Source organism: Berghia stephanieae, chromosome 6 (genome assembly GCF_034508935.2).
Source record: "Berghia stephanieae isolate SIO BIC M18660-M18661 chromosome 6, UCSD_Bste_1.3, whole genome shotgun sequence".
In the NCBI taxonomy this organism is placed as follows: Eukaryota; Metazoa; Mollusca; class Gastropoda; order Nudibranchia; family Aeolidiidae; genus Berghia; species Berghia stephanieae.
In genome coordinates, this window is record NC_088365.1 from 29,174,420 (window position 1) to 29,190,933 (window position 16,514).

General features: G+C 38.3%; 1 protein-coding gene and 1 long non-coding RNA gene across 4 annotated transcripts in view; both read left to right on the plus strand.

Moving 5' to 3' along the window:
• Positions 1-16,514, plus strand: part of LOC144974806 (uncharacterized) — a 48,355-nt gene that overhangs the window by 6,996 nt on the left and 24,845 nt on the right. The gene's annotated exons all lie outside the window — the stretch shown is intronic.
• Positions 3,257-15,823, plus strand: LOC144974803 (calaxin-like). Of its 3 annotated transcripts, none has more exons than XM_078918089.1 (2): positions 3,257-3,372; positions 14,141-15,823. In XM_078918089.1, exon 2 carries the CDS (start codon positions 14,453-14,455, stop codon positions 15,188-15,190), a length of 738 nt encoding a protein of 245 aa, XP_078774215.1. In that variant the 5' UTR covers positions 3,257-3,372; positions 14,141-14,452; the 3' UTR covers positions 15,191-15,823. The 3 variants fall into 3 exon arrangements, with proteins under 3 accessions (XP_078774215.1, XP_078774216.1, XP_078774217.1); XM_078918090.1 differs by lacking the exon at positions 3,257-3,372 and adding an exon at positions 6,553-6,573; XM_078918091.1 differs by lacking the exon at positions 3,257-3,372 and adding an exon at positions 7,230-7,416.

Below are 16,514 nucleotides of genomic sequence, written 5' to 3' on the forward strand. Positions count from 1 at the left end.
ATATGTTATTTCCCAAAGCTGACCTATAAACCTCAATAGATAGGCACATCCAAGCACCAACTACCCTAGAGAAAAGGAAATCTTTAAGAGTGAATAGATTAAATACCTCAACAAAACAATAGGACAATTTATTTGAACTACACACCACACCGTTTTCGGTGGGATTGTTTGAGAAGAAGCGGACTCCAATCTCTTCACATTATGATCAGTCCTCATTTTAAAATCTTCCCACTATGGGGCAGATTTACATGAACTGTTGTTGTCATCTGCGCCACTGCCATTCGTTTGTTGAATTTTACGAAACCAAATACAATCGGACTTTGCCATATCTATCTCATTCAAAGGCCTAAAATATTTTCGCACCCCATTTGCGTTTACTTGCTCATGAACAGTCATGCAATTGTTATAAATGATGTAATACAAAGCAGACTGAGATGAATCCATTAAATTACAGGATAAAACACAAATCATCAGTTTATAATTATTATTCGATGCGCTGATTTGAAAATTAGAAACATTTGAGCATTCAAGAATTTCATATGTCTTCACAACGTGCACCATCTTTCAATAAATACCCTGTGTAGAATAGGCGGATAATAAATATTGCCATCATTGGTAACAAAGGCTTAAAGCGAATATTCTTGTTGAAATAATATGACTCCAGATATCTGAGCAAATGAGATTGATTGTAATATAATAATTGCTCTTTAGATAGAGTGTTCAATCACACAGTGTCAAATAAATGGGTTTTTTTGTACTTGTTAAAATACCCCGCTGATATATAACATGGAAAGCGTTGATTTTTACAGCTGCAACAACGTTGGTGGTGTTTAATATGACCACGTTTCTGAAAGTCAAAATTTTCTATCAATAGGAAATTAACATGATTTTTTAAACAATTCTTAACAAAGTACCATTTATTCACAACTTTTATTTTTTGGCTTTTTTCTTTTGTAATCTAGTCAACATAACAGCTCTATACAATTTTGTTCTCCACATTTTTGCCTTTTACAAGGCGAGACATAGGCTAGGATCCTGACCAAGAAAACTGGTGGAGGAACAATAAACATTCGGGGTCAGAGGAACAAAAGCGAATTTAATGGCTTCAAAAAGAGAAAAAATATATCTTTCGCACGAAAAGTTAAGGGTTCAAAATCTTTCTTTAGCCAACAACAAAAACAATAAAAACGATAATATTGTCGAAACTGGAAAAACACATTCAAAATTTTGGCCAGAAAACTGGTTCTTCAAATAAAGCTCGAAGTCCCAGATTGGATTGTTTTTGCCATGATGAGGATCATTTTAATCGTTCGATATTCAAAGAACGTTTTTTCGGCCAAAATTTAAAATTATTTCGTTCTTTTAAGCTGTTATATTAATTTGTGGTACAAGACGTTTACAGCCACAGCTTAGTATTCACAGGGTCATAATATAGGACTGTTGTCTATTGAATCAAATCAGATCGTTTGCATATCCCTAGCAACTGTGCAAATGTTGCTGAATGGAGCAAATTACTGTGAAAAAGGTACAAGAAGATATTAAAGTGAACTTCTAAACAAGATAAAAATTAATGATTTTAGCGACTTCAAACCAATTTTTCAAATCTTAAATATAGCAAATAATTAATATTACCTGTTACAAACATTAAAATGGGTCCTGTTTTCAAATCCCTCTGACAGCATAAATCATAGTTCCAAAGAACTCAAATTTCTTGAACTGACACTACACAATACAAAAAAAATATCTCAATTTTTTAAAAGTCTGTGACTGCATCAAAAAATTATCTAGAAATTATTGAATTGAAAATGCTAAAAATTCAACTTTGCGCAATATTCAAGTACGACAAAAAAATAGCAAAAATACCAAATTAAAAAAAAAATCATTTAAAACTAAAATACATCCACGCATATCTAAATAAGACATCAAATTAAAGCCCAAAATGAGTAATGTTGAATAAAATAAAATAATTAAACAAAATTAGCATTTTCAGAAAATATCTCTACTTCGAAATGATAGTGAAAAAATTGGGGAAAAACTAGGAATTTCAAAAATTCATAGAAAATTGAAAAATACGGTCACAGACATAAAAATAATAAAGTTGAACTATGTTATCAGTACTACCAAATAATGTGACTTTAAATAAAAAACAACATAGACTAGAGTGTAGTAACATTTTATTTGGTTGAATTCGAAATAATGAAATTATACTATGAAGTAAGTTGTCTTTCGCGACACAGCTTTTACAGAAAGAGTTCGTATGACGGATTTCGAATTTGGAGCGTTCGGTTGGTCAACAACATGAATTACGCTAAACAATGGATCGGACTCAAATTTTAACACATACCAAATGATAGGACGGGGTTTTATTTGATACACTATGGAGGCTAAAAAATAAATTGTTTTTTGTTGGACTTTATTTTTAAAAAAATGATTTTAGAGCTTAACTTCCGCAAACACAATTGAATATAATACCGTTATTTTGGTACCACTTGTGAATAAATCTAATCAGCGCCGTAGTTCAGCCTATGTGAAAAGTGCCAAAGGGGTTTAATTTAGCTATCAAAACACCGTTATTTCTGATGAAAGGTATCTAATGCAAATTAATTTTAACTGTATTTCCAGCTACACTAATCAAACAAATTCGATATTTTTAGAAAGAAGATAAATTGCACTATTAAGTTGTACTAGAAATATGTTCCTGGCTTAATTATAAAGCAAATCCCGGCAGTTTTAAAATACCGATATTTTGAGAAAATAAAAAAGACTCCAGAGCTGACGGCAGAATACTAGACGTCTACTGAAAACATAGTTCAACTTTATTGTTTTTATGTCTGTGACTGTATTTTTCAATTATGGAAAGTAAGCGGAAAGAAAAACGCCTCCAACTTCTACACAGAACAGTACATTCCAACAAAACAGCAGTAACTCTACCACAGTATTTCACAAAACAACACTGTAAATCCACAAGAAATTATCATAGCAGTAAGTTTACAACCCCAACACGCAGAAACAACAAATATAAAAACAGTTTCTTCCCCAGAACCATCAAGGAATGGAACACTCTCCCACCAGAAATCCTAGATATTACCAACAACAACCCATTTGGTCAACTCAATAACACTGATGGAGAAAGACACCAAATAAATGAATAAATTCTGCAGTGATAGGTAATTCGCCGTTTGCAGACAAAGACGTTGAACTTGAACTTGAATCGCGCTGTTTTGGAGTAGACTAATGATTAGATAGGCAACTTCATCAAAATATGTTTTTACAAACACCTTTCATCACATCTAATGAACGTGAAAATGTTGACGTCAATAATGCCAAACCATATCTAAGACCACCACCATCGCAACTTTGGAATCAAGAAAGGTAAAAATGCCATTTATAATAATAAGCAATGCTTTGTAGTTTGCCTAAAGAACCGATCTTTGTTTAAAAAGATCCACAAAGAAAATCTGTTTTTTTTTTTTTAGCTTTAGTCTGTTTGAGATCATTGCTGCGATATTTTATGTGTGGGTGCCTTCATCGCCAACACCTATGACTATGATATGACTATGCCAATGGCTAAGAGGAACTTAAACTTTTGCAATGAACTTTCTTAAATTTCAAAGACTTATTAAATCTTTTCAGGCAGCTTTTTGATTTTTCAAAACTTTCGTCCAATAAAAACAACCCGTTTTGATTCGTTAATTAGACTTCATCTACCATTTTCTGTTTACAGTTTACTTGGTCTGTTCCGAAACTAATCTATCCTGATATTCGCAAACGACTTTGGATAATGTCACACAATCTTTTTCGAGAAAATGTCGTCTGCTTTTATCCATCTGTTTGTTTAGAAGAACAGTTCGGTTCTCAGTTACAGGCAAAAATCGAGAGGGCTTCCGTAAGCTCCTCGAGCTAAGGGAAATAACCCAAATATTCCTTTAACTAACACATAGAGAACAAAACCATACCTTAACTACCCCTCAAAAATTCTCAAAATTCCAAGCCTCATATATTATTAAGTACACATTTTAGTTTGTTTTACATAGTACAAAAGGTTGGTTTGCGTATTTGAATAAGGGGACCGAGGTTAAGAGTGGACTGGAACATGACAGTCGCAGTTGCCGCCGAAACGAGGTCAACCAATCAGATTACTCCCAACTAGCAATCATGTCGGGCTTTAAATGTGTCAAGTAGGAGTTCATTGCATCTGAGCTCCTCAACATCTTATTTTTACTCTTTAGAATAAAATTCACAAATGATATTTACATGTCTGGTATTTTATTGGAGTATCTGTATTTTGTAGGGAAACGGCGAAAGATTAGGAAATGTAAAAATTCAAAGGTAACAAAATAATTCCAATCGTAACTTTTGCTTTAATCAACGGTTTTCTAGTTTGAAATGTATTCTTTATATAACGGAAATTTATCTTTACGTTTGAGCTGCTTTAAAGTAAAGAATTTTTTTTCATTTTTATATTATTGACCGTAATGATGGCGTATAATATGACACTAAGTGGCGCTTTAACTCGACAACATCCAAATTTATTCAGAATTGAAGAAGAGTCTTCTGATGTTTCTCCAAAGGGAGGATTTCTGAAAGCTCCTCGTGCTGAGGGAAACAATTCTATATTCCCTCAACTAAGCCTATGACAAATTAAAACCTAGTACTTTTAACTAACCCTAATAGGAAAAACAAACACCCTAGCACCTTTACTAAGACCTATAACTAACCCTTATAGTAAAAAACAACAACCCAGGACTGCTTTATAATACTTCAAATTAATAAAATGGCGACGGATAACAAAAACAATGGTCATATTAGCCTCGGACAGTTTAAACTTTCACAAATCTATCAAGGTTTGTTTTAGAGTTTTTGACACATTGAATAAATATACGCCCGACTAAAGAAGCACGGTGAAAATACTAATTGAAAGAGATGCTAGACCGAGGAGCTTTCGGAAGGCCTCCCCCTAAATCGACAGACTTGACCCCGGCGTCAATTTAGCCCCAATTATCTTTTTTATTATGACTAAATGAATATATAACTCCACTAGACTACCCGACTCGCTTCGCTGGGTTCATTTTTGTTATATACAGATTAACTGAACGGAGGTTTTTTCCCTTATTTTTTTACTTATGACGGTCAATAATCTCTTATAATATATGTTCGGGTCAGATTTCATCATTAAGGTCAAGAACTACATTTGGTCTATTATTACTTACTTATGAATCAGGGGTCAATAGTACCTAAATTGACGGCCTCGGTTTTTCTTTAGGGTCACGATTTCTTCGATCGTGACCGCTGGCTTCGCTGTCGCATCCACGTCACACAAGAAGGCTAAAATGCCAAATCGACTTTATCAACGACAAAATCTAGAGAAAATGATTGTTTTTAAAAATGAGATTAAATAAATATATAAACTCATTCTCAGGACAGGGTAAGAAGATGGGGACGATCAGAAACTAATCCACACAAAAGTCTGCACTAAGCAAGGCCTGAAGCCACTTGTCGTGGATCGTGACTCATTTAACGATGGACCCACTTATCAACTGTACCATCATTACTTCCGTTCGTCATCGTCCTGTGGCTTATTTCTAAGCGTGGGCAATCATGCCTTTCCAACCCTCTCCATCGTTCGTTGCTTTGATGATCTCCATTATAACTTCTTTTTCCTTGTGTCCAGTTCCTTTGTGTCATCCTCTGTCTTCCTGCTGCTCGCTTTCCATCTATCACTTCTGTTGTCACCAACTCTCTATCCCCTCTCTCCTCATTACATGACCAAATAACCTTGCTTGTCTTATTCTGGCAAACAGAGTTTTTTTAAAGATATATCCTGCTGCGCCTCCCCAAGTACCTTTCCGTTTGATTTTCTTTCGTCCACTCAGACATCCTAAAAAGAGAAAAAACGTAGAGATCATTTATTAAAGTGGAGCAACACACCTTGGACGAAAACTGATACAATTTTGAATTACGACTATGTCGTTGTCTTGGAGACAAATTACAATGCTTTCGTCTATAGTGATGGAACATTTGACCATAAATATTTGTGAATTGTTATGGCCAAGATGATCGTAATTCTAAAATTAATTTCATGAATTACTTTTTGCTATTTGTTTTATGTGAACCATGAGGATATCTTATAGTTATTCAGAAGGATTTTAATCAATATACAGTAATATTTTACAACAATTAACTTGCAATTAACTTGTTTTTAAATTTACTCAAAAAGTGGAAACTTGGAAAACCAACAAATCCATCCTTCACGCCGCCAAACATTTGTCAATAAATGTCTTCGTAAAATCCTAAAGATAACATCGATTGATGAAATTAAAAAAGAAGAAGTGTGAAGAAGGTCAGGACAAGAAGCCATTGGATGCCAATTAAAGAAAATGGACAAGGATTGGACACACATAAAGAAAACCAAAGGACAATATTACAAGGACAGCTCTGCGATGGAATCCATCAAGAAAGAGGGGAAGAAATGAAGACTGAGGTTAACCTGGCTGGAGGAGAGACTTTCTGGGACTGGCCAATAACAGAAGATGGCAAAGTTTCATCGGTGGTCCATACCCACTGAAGGATAAGGTTTGAAGAAATAAGATTTTACTCGGAAATTGACTCGGGTTTAGAAAATCTCGTTGAGATTTCCTGCTTAAAAAGGACCCACCCTGGTAAAAAAAAGAAAGAAAGCTCACCACAGTGTTTCCCAGTTTTAGTTATCTTATTGCAAACCATTAGATCTAGATTTACGACAGTAGTAAGCTGCATCCGAACAGTCCGTACTATATTTTTGATGCAATTACTACCTATATTTTCCGTTTGTCCGATTCCCTCAACAATACAACAAACATTTATGTGGTTTATAGGGGAATATTTGGCCTTTTTAAAAATTGCATTGGATTTTACAATTCCTTAATAAAGAATGGCCAATCTGTTTTTCCATTCACTCCATAGTCCGATTAAATCCATGCCATTTCAATTTTAATTTCAAGCCCTGTGTCACACTTTTGAACATCTTATCTTTGAGAAACTATTTCTATTGATGATAGATCGTAAATTTGTTGGTTTATTTTTCATTATTTAACGAAGACGAACCAATGAAAACAAAAAGTTTTTTCCCCAAAATAACTTAATACTGGGGGAGTTAGCAAATCTTAAGAAAACGACACACACACACACAAACACACACACACACACACACACACACATATATATATATATATATATATATATATATATATATATATATATATATCTTCTTCTTCTAGGTTCCATGCCTGGTCCAGGCTTCGGATACTGCATGAATTATCTCTCTCCATTCCTCCCTGTCTCTTGCCTTTTCAAACAGCTCTTGGATTGTTAGGCTGGTGAAGCCCTTCAGTTGGTCTATGAGTGTTTTTCTTTGTCTCCCCCGGGCGCGTTTACCAGGTATTTTTCCACAACTTGCCAGGTATTCATTCTTATCTTTCCTTACTATGTGTCCGAAAAAGGATAGTTGTCGATCCACTATTAAGGGCATTAGTTTCCTTTGTTGGTATGTTTGTTTTAGCACTTCTTCGTTCGTTTTGTGTGCAGTATACGATATTCTCTGCATCCTTCTCAAGCACCACATTTCAAAAGCTTTTCAAAAGCTTTCAAAATATATATATATATATATATATATATATATATATATATATATATATATATATAATATATTATATATATATATATATATATATATATAACTTTAGGTGACTCTTGGCCACATCAATAGGAACTACTTTTTTTTGTTAATTTCCCCATGTTATTGTTGGCGTTACTTTTGTACTCTTGCCTCTATTTCCATGATTGTTTTGTAATTGTTATATCTAGTTTTTAATGGTGGTTCTGTACTACCAATGTAATGTGCTGTAGTTTTGTTAATTGTCGTTAGCGTTATATATGATGGCCTTTTGTAAGCTTTTATAAGGTCGTTATTTTTTCCGCAGTTGGAATTGGTTGTTGTGTTTTTTTCATTGGGGATACTCAGAATTTGCGTTATGGATGGTGATTATCTGCGTCATGTTATTTAGGTAACTGTAGCCTATCTTTACGTTGATCCTGCTGAAGCCGATGACTCCCCCAGGAAGTGCTTATTAATGAGAACCAGAAATAATTTGCCAATATTTGTTGTGACTGTTTGTTAACTGATGGGTCTAACCATATTATTATGTACCGCATTCTTTTGTGTTTTGTGGTGCATTGTATTGTGTTTTTGACGGGACACCAGATTAATATTGTGGAATCACTCAACCCAGAAGCAGTAAGTGATTAAATGTGAGAGAACAATTAACTGCTGAATATAAGTTAGAGTATATATACACATATATCGTGAATCGGATCGTGTCCAACTGAGAAGATCGTGTCACAACAGAAAATTCCCCGATCGACTTTAGCCTTCGAACTTTCGAAACACTACTCAGGCTTAACAGGGAGATGTTGTAGACTTATACACCCAGTTGCGCGGCACGTATCGTTCACAGCTAGAGGCAAGAAAACAGTTAACATGACGGGGAGTTCCTTGCTGAATACACATTGGTACTTAATGTTGTCATTAGAGAGTTGTGGTTTGCCAATCGTCTCCCATGTCCTAGTTGAAATGAAATTGCCACCTGCCCTGTATCTATTTTGAAAACAATTTCATGGTTGGATACAGTCGTACCTAACTTAAGCGGTGCCTCTGAAACGAAATTGACCCGTGACATACGACGAATTGTGTTGACGTTAGGCGAACTTGACATTCTCTTTTTACGTCTACAGGTTCTCTCGATAAGTCCAGTTTTCTGGCAGAAGCGACAAACGGCTGTTTTGAATTTGCATTTCTGTCTGTTGTGGTGTCCATCGCATCTTGAGCAGGTTTGATTTTTATTGTCAAACTCCGTTGTCGGCTCTGTCTGTCTTTCATTCGAACGTTTTGTACGCTGTTTGTTTTGACTGCTTTGCTGTATTATCGGAGTCTGTTTTCTTTGAGGCTTAATTTTATGAACTTCTGGTTGAACAGACAATGCAGTCTCGTTAGCCACTCGAGGCATCTTCTATCTCCTTGGTGACATCGATGGCTTTGTTAAACGAAAACTCGTCCTCCTTGTGCTTGAATAGCGCTTCAAGAACAGCTGTGTTGTTGACTGCGCTCATGAAACAGGTACGTATGGCTTCATCCTGGGGATTTTCAATGGATGTGAAATTGCATGTGACAGGGCGCTGGCAGCAGCCTCACACTACTATGTTATGACGATCGACCCAATCAGCAAAGTCCGGTCCGCACTCATGCACCGTCGGGAACCCGCCGGGTAGCATTATCACAACACACCGTTCAACTAGATGCTCTACCGTTTCGGGTTCTTGCTCACATCGGGTACATGTGGGACAGGTGGAAAGTCCCCACTGATGAAGCGCACTTGCTGTCAGGCAGCTCCTCGACCGAAGCCGATTCGCAGCCACCCAGTATCTCCTCTTACTGGTATCAAAGCCTGGCAACTTCTCACCAAACTTAGAGGAGTGTACGTCCCCGCCCCCACGAGGGATTGAATTCGTCCAAACCGACATCCATCTCGTATATGCATATCTGTCCGTAGTCAGGGAAGCTGCGTACAAGGGTTGTCGGGACTTATTTCGGCTCAAAACGGGGGCGCCGTCCATAATGCACTTCAGAGGGGTATCAACATTCCCTCTCTCTCGGATCTTATTTAGCCAGTTTGCCGTAATCGTCTCCCTCTGGACATCAGGGGGCTGTATTGCTGCCATTATCGGGTCCCATTCTCTAGGAGTTGTTGTCATCGTTCCTAACACTATGTGCATTGACTTGCGAAGTTTTACATCTACCTTCTCAACATTTCTGCTTCTACCCCACACTGGAGCGCAATACTCCGCGGTGGAATAGCATAGTGCCAGGGCGGGCGTTCTCAGGAGTGCTTAGTTAGCGCCCCAAGTCGATCCCACCCACTTCCTCGGAAAACTGTTACGTTTCTCTATCTTCGAGCTGCACCCGATAGGTAAGGCTGCGATCCAGCGTCACCCATAAATATTTTGGATGCGGCTCATATGGGAGTGGCTGGTTCCCGACGAGGACGTTCAGTTTACGGGTGTGCCATGCACTGCATAGGTGGAATGCAGTGGCCAAAGTTTTTGAAGTGTTCATCTTCAGGTACCACTTGTCGAAGTAGGATTTGAGTCTAATGACGTACTCGCTGAGTACGCTCTCGAGACGGGTCCACACTTTACTCTGAGTAACGAGTGCCCAGTCGTCCGCGTATCCCAGCTTCAGGGAGGAGATGTTTGTCATATCGCTAATATAAACTTTAAACAACATTGGCGCAAGTACCGAACCCTGAGGGACCCCATTCTTCAATTTCCTTACTTTACTTGTAGCGTCTTCCAGCGCGACGTGGAATTGTCTTTCCCCTAAGATCGAAAAGAACAACTACAAGGTCTTTTTGCACATTATGATCTTTGTAAGTTTGAGCATTAATCCTTCGCTCCAGACCGTATCATACGCCGCTGATATGTCTTTAAATACAGCACCTGTTTGCTTTTTCCTCTCGTACCCTTGCTCAATATGCTCTATAAGGGCAATGACCTGTTCCGTGGTGCACTTCCTTTCCCTGACGCCCGCCTGCTCGGGTGGCAGCGCAGCGTCTAGGACCGGCCCCCATCGGTTTAATAGAACACGCTCCAACAATTTGTAAAGACAGCTCAGTAGAGATATGAATCTGTAACTGTCGACCTCCTTCGCCGGTTTCCCGGGCTTTAGGATCAACTATCTTCGCGTGCTTCCACATGTGTGGGAGCTTTCCTTTTGCAAGGACGTCAGACATTGCCTCTGCCAGCCAGGCCCGTGCCCTGAGGCCCAGATGCGTCATCATATCGGGATATACGCCGTCTATCCCTATGCTGTTCTTTACATCGCTAATGGCTGCACCCACTTCTCGGTGACTGAACGGAGACGTCCAGTCCGACTTCTCAGCAGGTAGCGAGTCCAGAATCGTACGTTACGCCTTGCGGTCACCGCGCTCAAAAGCACGATTAGGGACCCGTTTGCTACGGATCTTTATATTCTTGGCAATTGTGTTTGCCTCACATTCCGGTGCAGCCTTCGCGTATTCCGGCCCGGATCCAATTTCTTTATCAAACGCCAAGCGTGGCGGCTAGAGTTTGTAAAGTCGAGACTTTCCACGGTCTCCTGCCACCTTTGCTTCCTTCCCTCTGCCAGAGACTGAAGTAGTCTATCGGCTACGTCCTGGGACTCCTTGTACAGCTTTTCCGACTCTTCCGTCCAGAAAGGGGTGTAGACTTTCCGTTTACCCCGTGGAATAGAGTGTTGAGCGCTCTTAAGCAGTAGCCTGCTAAATCTGGTTATATTCTCGGACATGGGAGGAATGGCAGGGCAAACCTCGATATAGGAACTGAATCCTCCGCCAAGTTAGCCTTCCTGAAGTTCCATCTGCAAAGTGGGAGAGACTGCACCCTCGGCAATGTCACCCCTCCTGTGACAAGAACCGGCCTGTGCTGGCTGTGCGGAAATTCCCCGAGGACTGTTCACTTCACTTGCAGCGGTTCACAGTTCGCGCCTTTCATAACAAGGGTGAGGTCTGGAGTATACTCCTTCTTATGGCGGGTACCCCTGAAGGTACCCTTGGCTGTAGGATGGTACACTAGGTGTAGGTCCATCCATGAGTGGAGTTGTCTTGCTGCCTCGGTAGCCACATTCGTGATGGTGGCTATTAAAGTCTCCCAGACAAATGGAAGGATGGCTTACCACCGGTACCGGTGGTGTAGTCCAAGTCGCTCTAGGTGGTTTGTAGATATTATGCAAACACAGTCCACCTACTTTCGCGGAAATTCGATTCACCCCATTGCTGTCCGTTGCACTCTCTATGACCCTTCCTTCGATGGCTCTTTAGCGTACACACTAATGCCCCCTTTGAGCCTCGAAGTGTCCTCTCGTTGGACCACCGTATTGCCTGGGATCTAGAATCGAGAAGATTGCTCGCCTGAGTAAAGGTTAGTCTCCTGTAATGGGAGGATTTCAACGCTATGGGCGGCCAGTAGCTTTGACAAAAGCTCATTTTTTGCCATACTCTGGTTCTCGACATTGAGGGATAATATATGCGTCAGATCGCATTTTCCAGTTGACGATGTGTTGGGACGCTTGCTTACTTCTCGAACGTGCCGACGACCCTGGCGACACAAACGCGGTATTATTTGGCTAGGCGGCAGACCGTTGAATATGCTGTATTGTACGACTCATCATTGAACATAGTAGTGTGACGTCCGGGATGGCGGTGGCCATTCGGGCACCGGGTTGGATCCTCATTAGTCACACACCGGGCGAGCTGCTCATGTTACTCGTTGGCTCGATACCCGGGATGGTCTCGTGACGGTCAACCGGGATTCACACCTTTGCACTCCGTGTGCTTCAAGCCCCCTCACCAGCGACAAGGAAGAAGATCCACGAGGGGGAGCGCTCTGGCGAATTCTAGATGCCATTTCCTGAATAGTTTCACCTGGTTTCCTCTGGAGGCCCATCCTAAATTTATAACGTTATCTGACAACAAATAGTCTAGGGTGGTACTGCTCCGTCATATATTTTTCAATTTCTGCAAGACTGAGTGCGGTTATCGCTTTAGCTGATGTTTCTTGACTAGCCATGTTAGTCAGTATTTTGTAAAAAAAAACAAAAAACAAACCCGACGATTGGTTGACAAGGAAAACGCCAGCTTTCGTCTCTTCAGTAACAGAGTGAGCAGTTAAAATGTATTAAAACGTTGCGAGTAGTCGCTCCATATCTCTGAGGCAAGTTCGAATGCCACAAAGCTCGGAATTGCTGGAGGTTTTGGTAAACATGCATTGCTACCGGTCATAAGTTTCATGAACATTTCCATCTGGTTTTCTTGTCGTTCAACTAGCTGCTTCATTTGCTCTTGTTGTTGTTCAATCAGTTGTTGTAATAGGGTAATGATCTCTTTATTTGACACTATGACAGTAGTGCTGACACAACTATATTATGTAAGTAAGGGTACGAAGGTGCGACACGAGCGAAGGGTAGTAAAATATTGACGAAATATAACTACAATTACTCACCCAAGCGTCCGACTGCTTGGTTGTTTGAAGACGACGTACCGTGACAAAACAGTTGACCTCAGTTGACCACGAGCTGTGGTGGGAAAAAACGGTCGGGAAGGCTTCTTACCACGTGATGGGCGGCTTTCCCCGAAGAGGGCGTCTTACCACGTGCTGACCATACTGGAGGCAGAAAAGGCACTTGCTCCGGTTTTCTCGGCTGGCAGGTTTCCGTCCTTGGTGTCTTGACTTTTCGACTGACGTAACAAAACGCCCCGAAGCGCAGAATAAAGGTGAAAAATCCTCGTCACCAATGTTGTGTCTTTGACGGGACACCAGATTAATATCACCCAACCCAGAAGCGTTAAGTGATTAAATATGAGAGAACACTTTATTACTGAGTATATATATACAAATTAAACATATTGCAACAACAATTAAAGCAGAAGGATAGAATAATATAACCCCTAATATAGAAAGTAAGAAACAAAGAGTGCCCAGTTTTAAAGTTATATTCTATGGACATCAAATCAATATACATGCAATGGTTAAAAAACAAAACAATTGTAAATTTATAACTTAACATATCGTTATTGAAGCATGATTCAACAAATTTACCACACATTTAAATGTTCAGCACTTTTATCTGAAAATTGAAATTAATATACTTCATCTAATACACTTTACTCACTATAAATCTTTAAAAACTGAATATAACAACAATGAAGCGAATAACCGTATTTGTGCACTTATTTCCCTTGTCTAATATATCTACAATTGGTAAAAACAAAGGCCTTAAAACTTTATGATTAATCGCCAGAATGGTTTGCTAACAGGTGTAGTTTAATGGGTATTGGTATCATGTATGCAAATTTTCATGCTTTCCATCCGAATTTGCACAATTTTAGCACAATAACCTCTAAATAAAAGAGACCCTAAATGCAAAGTAAACAAGGAATAAAATTTGGAGTCTAATTGATTTGAATATATTTTCAAATATGAATAAATGTGCATTTTTAGAAATGTTGTATATTTGTATTACTGCAGTGTTTTTGAAATATTATCTACGCAGATTCAAAGCAGTTGGCTAATTTTCCATCTTTGGCTTCAAGACAGAAAAAGAAAAGAAATCCAAATATACAAATCAAAAAGAACCTGCTATCAGTACATATATTGAAATTTCTTGGAAATTTAGAGGAACCATCTTTTATATCCTTCAAACACTGCACAAAAGTTATTATTGCCATTACCTCATTAACAGCGGCTCAAAAATACAGCATCGTAATAATCTCTGGTTCAAATCATAAACTGCTTGATATCATCATATCAGTCTTTAGTCAAGAAAACTGACGCTGGATTAAATCATATAGAAACCATTCTCAAGATGAATTCACAAGTGATCACGAATCATAAACAACTCCTCGAGTACAACAAACAGATAGTGCAGCGGCTCATGAAATATTCAGGATTGGACAAAAATCTTGTTCAGAACATTGTTAAGTTCTCTAAATGTCTTTGCAAACCGGGTTACAATTCCATCGACTGTGAAATTTTCTCCGTAGTCCTTTCGACTTATTTCAACATTATCGATCAAACAGCTCTGATGAAAGTTTACTCTAGAAAAGCTCGCGGACAGCCAGATAATCAAATGGCTATGGAAGACTTTGCAAAAATTCTCTGCGCATTTCTCACCAATAACCTTGACCTTAAAATTGACTATGTTTTTAAGATTTACGACATTGACGGTGACGGGATAATCGACATGGCAGAGGTCAATCATTTCGTCAAATCCTGCAAATGTGTCACGGACGCCGATGAAGCCGATAAGGACGAAACGTTTTACGATTTGAGCCAGATGGCCACCACCCTTCTTGACATTGGAGCTGAAGGAGTTACTTTGGATAAATTTAGAGCAAAAGTGAAAAACTATTCTCTTATCTTATCCGTCTTGGGAGAGGCGTTACCAAATCAAGGGTTCATTGATAGATTTCGGCAACAGATTGCAGATAAGACAAATCTTCAGATGATGCAAACTTTTGGAGACATTCGGTACCAACTTCTACGTGAAATACCCGACAATTCGTCACCTAGTTACTACCCCATCATTTTGGATTTGCCGTAGTGTCGTCTTTCACTTTATGACATACATAACACGGTATTTCGGCCTCTAGTGGAGCATCGGACTGTTGGTATACTTTTCCAACTTATCTTGCTTTATACCAAATACCTCAAACGGGGCCGTGACCATCATGCTTTTTCTCGTCACTGTCCACCAATAGTTTCAACGTCTCTCTTGATATTCTTCAACCTTATTTTCTATACCGAGGGCTTCAAGCGACAACCTGTAATGTTACAATTGAGGTCTCCTTTTGCTCAATGTGTCAATGCATTCCAGCTCAATCTTGAACTCAACGCTTCAATTATTTGAATTTTATTGGAGATTTTGCCATTACGATTTATATTCAAGATGGAGCATCGACATGACATATATTGACAAAATGCGGATTTTATTTTTAATGTACGACTGCTTCTGTAAATATCATTTTTTCCTTGGCTTTTTACATTTTGACAGTGTCGTTGATTGTGAACGTTTCCTAAATTTTGTTTTCCTCCATCTTTTATGATCTTCTAGCAATACCACAATCATTTCATCAATTTACAAAAATGATCGAGGATCAATTTGAAATCCGGAATCGTCTGAATGAAGATCATTTTTTTCTCATTTTAAAACCAAAATAAAGTATATAAAATACAAGACGGTATTAATATTGTTTTTGTTTTTTTTTAATCTACAAACTGAAACAGCTGATTATGTTGATGAATCTGCACATTTATATAGAGAAATAATTTCTGCTCAGAATGCTTAACAATCCCTCAATTGTTTACAAATCAAATCGCATGAAATCAAATTTCATTTCATGCAGTAAAAATATATTTCTGGCGTATTTATTGTATTTAGATATTATATATCGGTTCAATTAAATTGTATTTTACATACTTAAACTTTGGTCGAATGCAATGAATTACTTGGTCTTCACATGATAATGAGAATCTGGTTATGAATTATTATAATATGCATTTTTCACACTAATATCGGGAGGAATATTGAATCAAGAGCTAAAAACGAGTCTATACGGTCTTTTCACTAGGTCAACGTGTTCCCAATTTTGGTTTTAAATCGTATTAAAACACTCTGATTTCATATCTAAGACAATATAATAATTTAAAATGGTAACACCATTACTTAACACTAGAGTCGAAGTAATATCGGTTTTTGAGAAAATAAAAAATACATATTAGTACATACATCATATGAATGCTTAATGAATAAATCCACATACCCTGCTCGAAGTGAAAATAGGTATCATTATTTCTTTGCTTTGTTGTTTTATTTTAAACATCTCTCTTTTTTGTTGTAAAATTATTTCTGTTTTATATCTTAGCAA

Excerpts from the sequence above, each read along its gene's own strand:
- LOC144974803 (XM_078918089.1), top strand. The coding sequence starts at position 14,453 with ATGAATTCACAAGTGATCACGAATCATAAACAACTCCTCGAGTACAAC.